Genomic DNA, 12,699 nt, shown 5'->3' on the forward strand with positions numbered 1-12,699 from the left:
ACCCAAATTTCAGCAATGTACTTTGATGCGAAAATAAACCATAATAATGTACTTTTCCCTTACACATCCATGTTTTCACAAGGCAAACCATTACATAAGCCATGTAATGCAATTTTGGCAATTGGCAGTTTTAATGCTCGATTCATCCAAGGGCGAACCTAGGGGTGGTCCACGGTCGCACTGGCACCCCTAAATTTTCAGGCCGCATTGGAAAAAATTTCGAAAATTTTATTTTTTCTACTACCATGCAACCCCTACTATAAAATCTTGCATCCGCCCCTGGATTCATCCATTCTTTTTCGGGACTTTTGGAAGAACTTCGACTGGAGACTTGAAGAAGGAGAATTTGGGAAAACTTATTGTTGATTAGCACTTTGGAAACGTTTTTTCTTTGAATTTGTAAGTTTTTTTAAGATCGAAACTAGTTGCACTTGTGTTATAAGTTAGTCATGTATGGCTAACTTTCCTTTCATTTCCAATTCTAGATTCTGAAATACTTGTTGTTTAGATCATGATGTGAACTTAATTTCATGTTTTTATCTAGTAGTCTTTGATTTGGTTTTCATTACATGTTTGATTTATACTCTTTTCACTTGATCAATGAAGTTAAGGTTCATATCATTTTTATTACACAAATTGTGAAATTCGTACATATTTTATGATTTGAAATTTAGAAAACACTTAATTGATTTCAAATGAATCAAAATTAGTGTAATCAAAGTTTAGATGTTTTTACATTCCTAAACATATGAAAAATATTACACATTATTGGTAATAATTGCATTAAGCCTAAAGTCTTTTCGTGATTTGATTCAAGAACTTGTTTGAATTAGATCAACTACATGAAATTTTACTTAAAATCATAATTTGAGTAAAATACTTTTGGCAATTTTAAGATATTAGAGCATATTAATATTTAATTATCAATCTATGTTAAACATGAATTGATGTTACACTACATCTAACAGCATAGTACTTGAATAGAATTTGATATTGAAAATGTCTTTTAATTTATGAATATTAGTGTTTATTTTGTTTATTTATAAATTTTCAATTGATGTTAACAAAACCCTCCATTTCAACAACCGATAGTGTGTCATGTGAAAATACAGTCAAATAATAAGTCTAGTATCTCAGTAATTTGACCTTGTTTACTCTATATTATCTTGTATACTGTAGCAGTGGCTTGTTATTTTGTTATTTTTATCTCTTTCATTTGTTAGTTTGACACCCAACCAGTAACATAATAAATATTATAATTCTATGTTTTGCCTTTCATATTTATACAAAAAGATGGTGTGAGAGGAGAGTTTTTTATGAATACGATAAAGGAGTGTGTCACTTCAAAATAATCATCTACAAGATGATGATGATGATGATGATGATGATTCTTATGACGATGATGATGAAGAGGAAGAAGTTCAACCATATGGTAGTTTAGTGGACTAAGAATATTACGAGATCAAATTGTTTGACTAGGTAATGCATAATGTAGAATGAATGATTTAAAAAAAATTATCATGTCATTGTATGAATTTAGTTTCAATATTGTAAAACTACAATCAATGAAACAATCTTTCAAATAAAGAAATCAACTTATTATATGTAGCATGCAGACGTTAAAAAAACAAACTTCTTCTTGTAAATTGAAGAGTTCAATTTTTTTGCCCAACTATGAATATTTATCTCTTTCATATGAACTCCTCTGTTTGGGTTTTTTTTTTCATTATGTTCTTTGTAAGAGTGCTATCCATTGATATATTACACTCTAAATTTGGATGTCAAGAAATAATACATTTTTAGCTTCAAAGTATGGACTTGGTGAAAAAAAATACATAACTTTAAACCTTCATAACTTTCACATACAAGCTTTATTTTACTTAATTTGTTTGTTGTGTCTTCTTTATAACAAGGGTTATCCATGGATATATCACATTGTGTATTTAAATATCGGAAAGTCGTATTTTGTAAGCTCTAAAGTAGGATAGTAGTTGTTCTCTGAAAATTTTCCAAAGATCGTAATTTTTTCATATGGGTATTTGGATGTCGTACTTCGTAATAAGGGTATAAGATGTACTCTTAAGATAAAATATTCAAAATAATAATAATAATAATAATAATAATAATAATAATAATAGGTTATCTATATTTTCTTCGCAGGTGAAGACCTGTGAAAATCTCAAAATAAAAAGATAACAGGCCACCAAGATTTTTACATGTGGTGACTTGCGAAAATCAAAATTAAAATAAACTGCAAGCCAACTTGATTTTAGCTAGTGATAATATGTAAAAATTGTAGCTATTTCGGTCATTTTGTTAATTCTTGGCTACTTTTTTTTTTCTGTGAAAATCGTACAATGAGATTAGCTTAAATTGTCATTTTAACATTTAAAAATATATTTAGATTTTATTAAAATTCATCATATTGTTATTTACAAAGTCAATACTTAACAGATGTAGACTATTATATTTAAATTTTCATATTTTTCTTTAACCCCTCTAACATAATTCATTTTCTTTACATTTATACTTTTATTCATGTAACAAGTTAATGATGAATTGATTGCCCGTATTATTTCACATAGATTTTTAAAATTCCATAAGGCTTTTGTTTTTAAATTGTTTAATCTTTGAAAACATCTATAGAAATTGAAAAATGACAAAATGAGTAGTTTTATACTCATTAACTAAAACATGATAAATACTCAAATAATTAACGTTAAATAAAAAAAAAATGATGCGTAATTGACTTTTAAATACTCATATAATTATAATCAAAATCTATTTATTACAATTTTATAAATTTATTATTAATAAGAAACATGTTATTGTAATAGTAGTAACATTCTAGATCTGCCAACTGCTGCAATGAAAAAAGGAATTACCTTGATTTTACATCAATGGCTTCATCAGCTACAACTTTTACAGCTTTGAAGCAGGTTTTTTAGAGCTTCTACTTGCTATGAATTCCTGCATTTTCTTGAACTGATCCTTCGTCATTCCATTATAATACTCATGAGCTCTCTCCTACAACAATCAGAAGCACAAACGCTGAGCAACAATCCTTCTATTTTCGATCTACAATTCAACTCCAAAATTGAGCATATATATATATACCTTCTCTAGTAAAAGAGCATGATGAAGATCGATCTTGACACCATCGTTGATAACGGCTTTGTATCTCAAAACCATATCTCGATTATTTTTCATGATCGCCTCTGCAACTTCACGGGCTTTCTTCAACAACTCGCTACCTTCAACCACGTGGTTCACCAATCCCAACTTCTCTGCTTTCTCTGCCGTTAATGGTGTCGCTGTTAGAGATACTTCTCGAGCATTGTTGGCTCCAATTATCCGTGAAAGCTTTTGCGACAGGCCCCATGAAGGAAATATCCCAAACCTGCAAATTGCAATACCATTTCAATCTCTCATTAGACTCAAATCATGAACAATGAATCAATTCGAGTTCGAATTGTTAAGCTTCTGCAGATTTAGATTTGAAGTTAGATTCAAGTAAAATTTTAGGGTTAGCATAATATGGTAATCACTAATCAGAGCAAATTGAAGCTATACTACCAGCTTTATAGAAAATCAACAAACCTTGCATGTGTATCGATGAATTTAGCATCTTTAGAAGCAATTAATATATCACAAGCAAGGGAGATCTCGAACCCCGCCGTAATAGCGAAACCCGCAATCGCTCCGATGATTGGCTTACGGCACAGCTCCATCTGAGCAACCGGATCGGTTTCTACATCCTTCACGTCTCCTTTGAAAACATCCTCTGCCGCCGTCAGGTCCACGCCTGAACAGAAAGACCGACCCGACCCGGACAGTATAATGACGCCGACGGATTCGTCGGCGTTAAGAGACTTGAACGCACGCGCCATATCAGTCATCATTGGCTTCGTCAACGAGTTCAACGACTTTGGGCGGTTGATTGTTACATAAGCTATCCCGTCGGAGTCTTTCTTGACGATGATCAAATTTTCCGGCGACGACTTGTCCATTGTTTCACGTCTCTGCTCAATTTGGTGGGAAAATATTATTTTTTTCGTGGAGGAGGAGTGGTTATATATAGTTACTGTACAAATTAACCCCCTAAAGTTTTAGAGAATTGATGGTAAAGTCCTTGAACATTTCAAATTGCCAAAGAGGCCCCCTTCCAGATTTTACATAGATGGTGTAGTTTTATATGGGTTCTCTTTTTACACAAAGTAATCTTATTAAAATAACATTAATTTTATGTCACTGTTGTGCCATCAATTAATATGCGTTTATATATAAAAAAAATTAACTATAAATTAAGAAAAATAAAAATGATTTGTATAAATAAAATATCAATATTTAAAATATGATATAATCTTATTGTTGAAACTATTATTTATATTATAGATTGATGTTGGATTATTAGAATGCACGGTGTGTATGTGTTTTGGCCGGAAGAGACATTCGGTGTCAGTGTTCTTGAGGGTTCGACATGTCGGCTTAGGCGGGTTCATCAAAGTTTTGAAGCCGCTCCCACTTTCTATGTATGCTTCATAACTTTTATATATATATATATATATATATATATATATATATATATATATATATATATATATATATATATATATATATATATATTAAAATGCATAAATTTCACAAAAAATTTAAACTTTTTAAACAAATCAAAATCATCATTTATGTACAAATATAGTTTTCCAAAACATGTCTATTATTAGAGTTTTTTCAAAATCATAAACAAAACATGAGGAGGTGCATAATCAAGCATTTGTCTTCCCGCAATCATCTGAGGTACCTAAAATATAACCAAAAACTATAAGCCCAAATCTTAGTGAGTTTCCCCCAAAGTACCAACCCAAAACAAAACCAACATAATTACAATAAACAACATGCATATAGAGCCTTCAGTCTGACTGGAACACCCCATTGGCCTACAGTCTACATGGTATGCTCACAGAACCTTCATCAAGATTGGTACGCCAAACCAGCCATTCAGCCCATCTGGACCGTCCTTCGGGCCTTCAGACTGACTGGTACGCCCCACTGGCCTTCAATCTATCCGGGATGCCCTAGGTATGTTGGCCTTCAGCACAAAGCAGGGCCGCCTCAACCCAACCATACATACACCATGTCGACACACACACACACACACACACACACATATATATATATATATATATATATATATATATATATATATATATATATATATATAACAGACAAGCATACAAATAACAAGCACACATATCCTACAGATCATTAAGCATTGCATCATCCTATCTACGAGGATACAGATCTAACAGATCACTACAATACTCGATCATACGATAATCAGGATAACAATCCAAAGGGTTGGCCTTGGTGCCTTCGACCCATAAATACAATGAGGATAAATCACCTCACATTGTTGAATCACACTGAAAGTCTCCGGCTGCTAGCTCACTAAAATCCTCGCACTATCACAACATAACAGTCATCCATTTAATACTTGGATTACAATAAGCTAATAGTCCAATATTAGGGTAAATGGTCACTTTACCCTTTTCCTTAGTTGGTCTAAGACCCAGGCCCAAATCTTGATCCAAAAGGCCCAAACACTAAATAACCATCCAAGGCCCATAATTGGCCTATTTTTCCAAATTGGGCCCAACTCCAACTTGGACCTTACCCCAAACTCCAATCCTTCACTTGGCCCAAAGCATCGACACTCAGATGGCCCAAAGAGGACCCAAGCATCTAAGCCCAAAAAGGTGGCCCACACTTGAAGCCCAAAGCCGCAAAGCCCATAGACTGAGTACGCGGGGCGTACCCAGCTGTACGCTAAGCGTACTCGCATTGGGGCTTGTATGTTGCGCATACTTGCTTGTACGCCCAGCGTACTCTTCTGCTAAGCCATTATTACCATTAAGCTCTATATACTTTAAGATAAGGCCCCAAAACGTAGATCTGACTTCCATGAGCTAAAATAACACGTAAAGTTGCTAACTTTATGTTCATGCATGGTTAAATGAAGCTATTAAGCTTATAAATGGCTTAATACATGAATGATGACTAAAACCCCATAAAGTTGTCACCTTTATGCCAAGGAAGCCTCTAACAAGGTCATATCTAATGAAATGATCCCTTCAAATCGTCCAAAACCATCAATCCATGAAAAGGCCCCAAAAGTGAGCCAAATCAACCAATAAAGAAAACTAGACATTGACAAGTCAAGGTTTGAACTTGATACCTTAGGAAGCTTGCAATGTGATGGAGGGTTTTGGATCTCAAGTCTCCCACCAAGCTATGGACTTCACTATATTCTAGGTTCTTAAAAGTTGGACCAAAACAACACAAATTTCTCTTCAAGAGCTCAAAGATGCAAGCATGGAGGCTAGGGGGACGAGCGTTGATCCTTTTTGTCAAGAAAAAGGATGGTTCACACCGGATGTGTATTGATTATCGGGAGTTGAGCAAGTTGACGGTCAAGAACCGTTACCCACTTCCGAGGTTTAGGGTTTTCTAGAGGTTTAGGGACAAGAAATGAGGCTAACTCCAAAGGTTAAGGATGAATATATAGGGTGCAACACCCCACTTTAGGGTTTCTGGAAGTCACACGTACGCCCAACGTATGCACCCGCTGTCCCGATCCAACTCTAGCCAGTACGCTAAGCGTACAAAGTGGTACGCCCCGCGTACCAGCTTCAAGGGCTAAAAAATGAAACTTTAAGCAAAGCCACATGAAGGTTAAGGGTGATAACAAACCGTTTTTAATTTGTTTATTTTATCACTTTAGTTAAATTGAAAATACATGAAGTTAAATTCGTGATTTGCCACCAATAAGAGTATATATAATTTGGTTTGGGTTAAAATCAAAGATGTTATGATTAGTGGTATTAAATTCCATTAATCAAACAATAACATCTTTTAAACTGAAGCAAACAATACTTGATTCATTTATCTAAAATCATTTTAACACCAATAACTTGATTTGGTCACAAGGATATTAACAACACCAGCCATTTTAGATAAAGGTATGTAACAAAAAATGACCAAACATTTATTAGTTTTGCAAAATGACTGGTTCGTTTGGAACATGACGTTTATGACAATTTTAATGTTGTTTCGGATTGAGAAAAAAGGTGAGACTAGAAAAAAAAAGTGTGTATACCATTTGGAACAGACCATTCCGTATTCGAGACACTATTCGAAGGGGATTTTCTTTTCATTTACATCATCCCATATCAATAATTTTCTACGAAGACTGTTCTGGAAGAGTCTCGTAGTATTTCGAAATGGATCTTCGGGTTCCTTACAGAAATATATGTTCCAAATTTAGAGAATAAGTCTCCTATTAGTTGTATGGTACCAAACCAGTGCATTCTGGAAGACAATTCAGAAAGAGTTCATCATATTCCATACTTATTTTAGTGTGACGGTTTGAAAGACATATTTCATTATTACCATACTCCTATTAAAAAATATATTTATATATGTTTTTTTGTGTTGAAACATGCATAATATAGTCAAAGAATGTATCTAAAAGGTCGTCGATTAACCAGAAAGAATATAAAAATAATGGCATGTCAACGATTTTTTTATTCCCCGTATGTTATAAAGGCCTCAAGTATTCCTACGAAGAAAACCTAAGTTTGCTGTTTCGGGGACGAAAGTAACCATGTATAATAATACTCTAGATTTTATACTTGGTTTAGGTTTCGGGTCCGAAAGTAATCATGTGTGATAATACTTTATATTTTATACTTGGTTTAAGGTGCATAGATGCTTAACAAAATGTGCATAGTAAGCAGCTCAAGAATCTCTAGCAAAAAGCTAGGATAGCTAGTATTTTGGACACAAGTAACAAAGTACATCTAGACCAAGTAGTTTTACACTAAATATTGTGTTTAGTTACAATTTAGGTTTTAGGTTTATTGTAGGTTCCAATTTTCTCGATTGGATTGGTGTGGAAAGATAATATCAAGAAGATAATCGTATGAACAATGAAGAACATAATATGTGACTAAAATTGCAGTGGATAAATAGAGAGATACAAAATATTACATGAACAACTGTCATGGATGGGGAGAATCCTCACCCAAAAACTCTCTCTAAATTAATGTCTACATAATGAACGCACTTTTAAACAAATGACCCTCACCTCCACTTTATATACTAGTGGAGGGAATATGTTTTTCATACAAGCAGATATTCTAACTTAATAAAAACTCATCATTGTAGAGAATTTTCATGCTCCAACAATCTCCCCCTAAATGCTCGGAAATGGTGAGGGTAAAGCAGTGATAAAAGGTAGAACATTCAACAAGTAGGCCCGGTAGGTCTGATGCTGAAGAGTCTCGGAAATGTTGAAGTTGTTGTGATCTCGGAATCTGGAAATGGAATTTCTATCATTAAAGAACATATAGCGGAACCAAATCTTTGAATAAAAGTATGAAATCCCAATCTTCAAATGTGATCAGTCCCCAAAAACCAATCATGTTCACAGTCTCCCCCTTGATTGTAGAACCGAAGAGCACACTGTCGAATCACATGACGTCTTCAATATTCCAAACACAAGTTATAATGCACCAAATAATCTCTGAAGAATAACCTACTGAAAGTGTGAAGCATCCAAAAATAAAGTATGAATGACAAATAATGTGAATCCAAAGACATGGGTCTAGCAATGCCAAAAATTTGATCGTAAGATCAAAAATAAGTGTCACACCGCATCGCCAAAGTAATATTTGTCTTCAAAATATCGCAAATCCAAACTCGAGAAATCATAAGATCTGAACTGGATGCAAACACAAATGAGACATCCCAAAATGTAGAGTCTGAAGATAAATAATCATAATCCGAAGAACATCTAGTAACGCCAAAAATTCGATCTATGAAGATCAAAAATTAGTGCCACTACTAAATCAATCTCCGTCTTCAAATGTCTCTAACTCAAAACTCCAATAATAAATCAGAATAGATGCTCATGATTCTCCCCTTATTTTTGATCGAACATGAAATAAAGATCAAAACTAATCATGAAACCATGAAAGAGAATATGTCGGATATGATGGAGCATTACATGCTCCCCCTTGATGTGAGCATCTACCCGTGAAAATGAGGATATTATTTTCGGTTCATGGGTAGACTTGGTGATGTATTGCCGAACTGAACAAACACTGTATAATATATATGATCAACCCGCTACTGAAGAACCATAATGCTGATAACCAATATGCAAACCTGGAATCCCAAATAATGGTCCGAAGGGAGTAAAAATGCAAACCTCGGAAAAGATCCATACTTCGGAAAATCTGTGGATCTGAATCTCTAAAGCACATAAATATGAGGTTGCAAATGTGAGTTGCTCAGAAAGAGAAAGATCACACAATTAATAATCTCTAAACCAATTGTGTCTACACTCATAATCTCTAAACCAACTGGTGTTGGGATACGTCTATCTGCAAAAGAAGACAAACAAAAAGGATTTCTTTCGAGTCCTCGACAAGCACCTCGTTCCCTCAAAAGTTCTTCAAAAATTCATCTCTAACGTAACCAAGTCAGATGCTCTAGAGCATGTGAAGACCAAGTTCATCAGTTAACTTTAGTGGTATCTTGAAGTCCGAAACTGGCTATACAGAGCTCATGTGTTCATCCAAGAAGAAGCCAACTAAGCTGACCAAATTGCTAAGTTCACTTAGGGGAGATTGTTGAAACATGAAAAATGAACCTCTAGCAATCACAAGAATGAAGACTTGAAGTCAGCAGTATCTGAGATTGGTGAAGTCCGAAATAAAGATGGAGTATGAGATGGAGATCATTCTGAGATGCAATGAAGATCCGAGATTAGCTGTCTGTTTGAACATTTATTGTTTCTTGTCTTATTTGTGATGTAATGTTTCATAGGACTTATCTTTTTGTATCTTTTAGATGATCAGTTGTCAGTAGTTGATTATTAACCAGTATTAAGAATGTTACTTAGTTTGTACGATGTACCTCCTTAGTCTATTTAAGGAGTGTTTTGAATGACAAGAAACATATGTATTGTTACTCAAAAAGATATAAAAAAATCTCTTTAATTCTTTTTTACTTTTCTCTCAAGTCAAGATCTTTCATAACATTCTTCTTGTTCATTAAATGTCTTTACATTGATTATACTCCTAGTTTACTTCATTTAATATTGAGTACTTTATTGAATATTTCATTCATGTCTTGACTAGTTTTACCAGACTCGACCGGAACCTCTAATTAAGAGAAGACATTGATCTTAAAGATTAACTCAAGGTTTGAATTTTCAAACCTTGTCCTTGCGCATTGATTCTAGTACTCACAATTGGTATCAGATCTTGAGTGCTTCTCCTTTGAGTCCATAAGAACAGATTATAGTCGATTCGAAATTACCTTGATATTTCGATCATTTTTGTGTTCAGGGTAAAGGTTCTTCTATATACCACTTCTGCTATAATATATTAACTTCAATGGCTGCTCCTAATTCTCAACAAATTTATTCAATGCAAATAGAAAATAGCGTGGGTTGCCTTTCTCGTGCCCCATTGCTAGTTGTTGAAGAGTATGATCACTGGAAAGTCGGAATGGAAAGGTTTTATTTAGTAAAGACATCCAAAGACATGTAGCGACGCAACAAACAGTATAAGTCAAATTTCGTTAAAACTTTTCTTCCAAACCCACATATTTTTGAAATCCTCTTCTAAAACCACACTTCTTTTTGGGACCGTGCGTTCGAGGAGTAGAATGTATTTAATCATTCTCTTTCGGTTCTGATGATCATTTGAGGATCATTTTCTTGGTACATAAGAGCAAACTTGATGTAGAACTTGTCGTAGAGAGAAATGGGAAGATCGAGTTGGTCCAAGTCTTGAGTTGGTAGATCATAATACATGAATGGCACTGAAATATTTTAGATTGTATTGTATTTTATTATGTTTAAGGTTTAGAGTTTATGTTGCACACTGAAATATAGTTAGTTATATGTGTCGGAAAAAAGAATTCCTTATCTGTTTATGTTGATATATATTTTCATAAAAGGGTTAGTATGGTGTTTAACGTACGATAACAAAACATCAAATTCAATAACATAGGCATAAAATTTGATAACATAAATATTAAGCTTAATTTGTGCAGATAAACATTAAGCTCAATTCGTGCATCATGTTGGACAAGCTTATTTTGAGCTCAAATCTATATTCGTGGTGGTATAGATATCTAATTCTTAACCAAGACATGTAGAGTGCACACATGAAAATAATAATGAAAGTTGTCTTGAATGAACTTGCTTGTAAGTAAGTTCGAGATTTCAACTTTAGGACCACTTTACTACATCTCTATAACAACCTGCTCTTGTCCGTAACAGGTGTTCTAGTCGAGTTTACAAAAGTAAAGTTCTTTTGATTGTTTTTTGTTAAATACATTATGATAATGTTATATGATTAGTTTTGTTAATATGATTTGATCTATTATATTTTGGGTTGGAAGCTAAAGTAATGAATTAAAATGGATTGCTTTAAATTAACGTAAGCTGTTCAATTACTCACATCGTCGCAAGTAGGTACATCCCTAAATATCAATAGACCATGGTGTTGTTTGCTTTTTCGAAATGAAAGTTCATGAAGTCCGTAGACCGCCTCTACAACCCTCTGCATCAGAAGAGGTAGACCAAACAATTGCATCCTGTAATAAAAAGTATGTTTGTTTTTTAACATTTGGAGCGCTACAATTAAACGGAAGTTTAAATAAACTGATTTTACAACCAAAGAGCTTTTAGCCCAACGGTACCATGTGTTACCCTCACTCCTTAAGGTCGGTGGTTCAAGTCTCGTTTGGGACATATGTGGTATTATGAGTAGCTTATTTGTAGTAAGTTAGATTTGTTTTTCCAAAAAAAACTGATTTTATAAAATGAAAATAGTTCTTAAACACCGAAATTTTAAAAATTCTAGTATTAAAACATTGAAAAAAATACTAAAAAGAACATGTAAAAAAACAAAAAATATAAAATTTCTAAAAAAATATAAAAGAAGCTATCGTTTTTTTTAGAAAAAAACTAATTTTAAAGAACATAAAAATAAGAAAATAAGAAAAATACAATGTCTACAAAATTCGTAAAAGAATCAAAACATGTTTATAAGAGGCAACCGAAACTGAAAATATTATTAAGAGAAACAGTAAAAAAATTTAAAAAATTAAAGTTTTCTCAAAAAATCAAGTTATAAAAAGTTATGGAAACTATAAAAAGAACTTGTATCAAATCCGTAAATCAGAGTTAAAACAAATCAAAGTTTTTAAAAGAACCAAAGTTTAAAAAAACAAAATCAAGTTATATCAAATTTAAAATAAAAAAAAAACACATGGAAAAAATGATTGTCCAAGAGGTTTGAAGAAGTAAGTTGAATGCTACGCTGCGTAGAACACACATAATTTTTTATAGTCTTTAAGACATAAAAAAAACAAACTATTACGTAAAGGCAAATGTTGCACCTATTTTTTTTAAAAACAGTCTGAAAATATTTTTTTTAAAATAGTCTGAAAATATTTTTTTTAAAAACAAACAACTTCTCTAATTTAAAAGTCGTCATAGGGACTAATTTAAAAGTTTAGAAAGATAGGCGGGCCATTTATGTTAAAATGACAATTTTAAGAGGCCCTAATATAGGTTTTTCAATAAATGTATATGAGGTAACGTCACGTGGACGGAGA

The 12,699-nt window shown here is 33.1% G+C and overlaps 1 protein-coding gene across 1 annotated transcript; it reads right to left on the bottom strand.

The window, feature by feature from the left end:
• Nucleotides 1–2,745: 2,745 nt before the first annotated feature.
• Nucleotides 2,746–4,050, bottom strand: ECHIA (enoyl-CoA hydratase/isomerase A). Its single transcript, XM_079026142.1, has 3 exons — nt 3,601–4,050; nt 3,118–3,400; nt 2,746–3,027 (listed from the first exon to the last, which is right to left on the bottom strand). The coding sequence occupies exons 1-3, from the start codon at nt 4,008–4,010 to the stop codon at nt 2,923–2,925; spliced, it is 798 nt and encodes a 265-aa protein (XP_078882268.1). The 5' UTR covers nt 4,011–4,050; the 3' UTR covers nt 2,746–2,922.
• Between the last annotated feature and the right edge of the window lie 8,649 nt (nt 4,051–12,699).

This window comes from Lactuca serriola, chromosome 1, assembly GCF_051521515.1.
Source record: "Lactuca serriola cultivar US96UC23 chromosome 1, Lser_US96UC23_V15, whole genome shotgun sequence".
Classification (NCBI taxonomy): domain Eukaryota; kingdom Viridiplantae; phylum Streptophyta; class Magnoliopsida; order Asterales; family Asteraceae; genus Lactuca; species Lactuca serriola.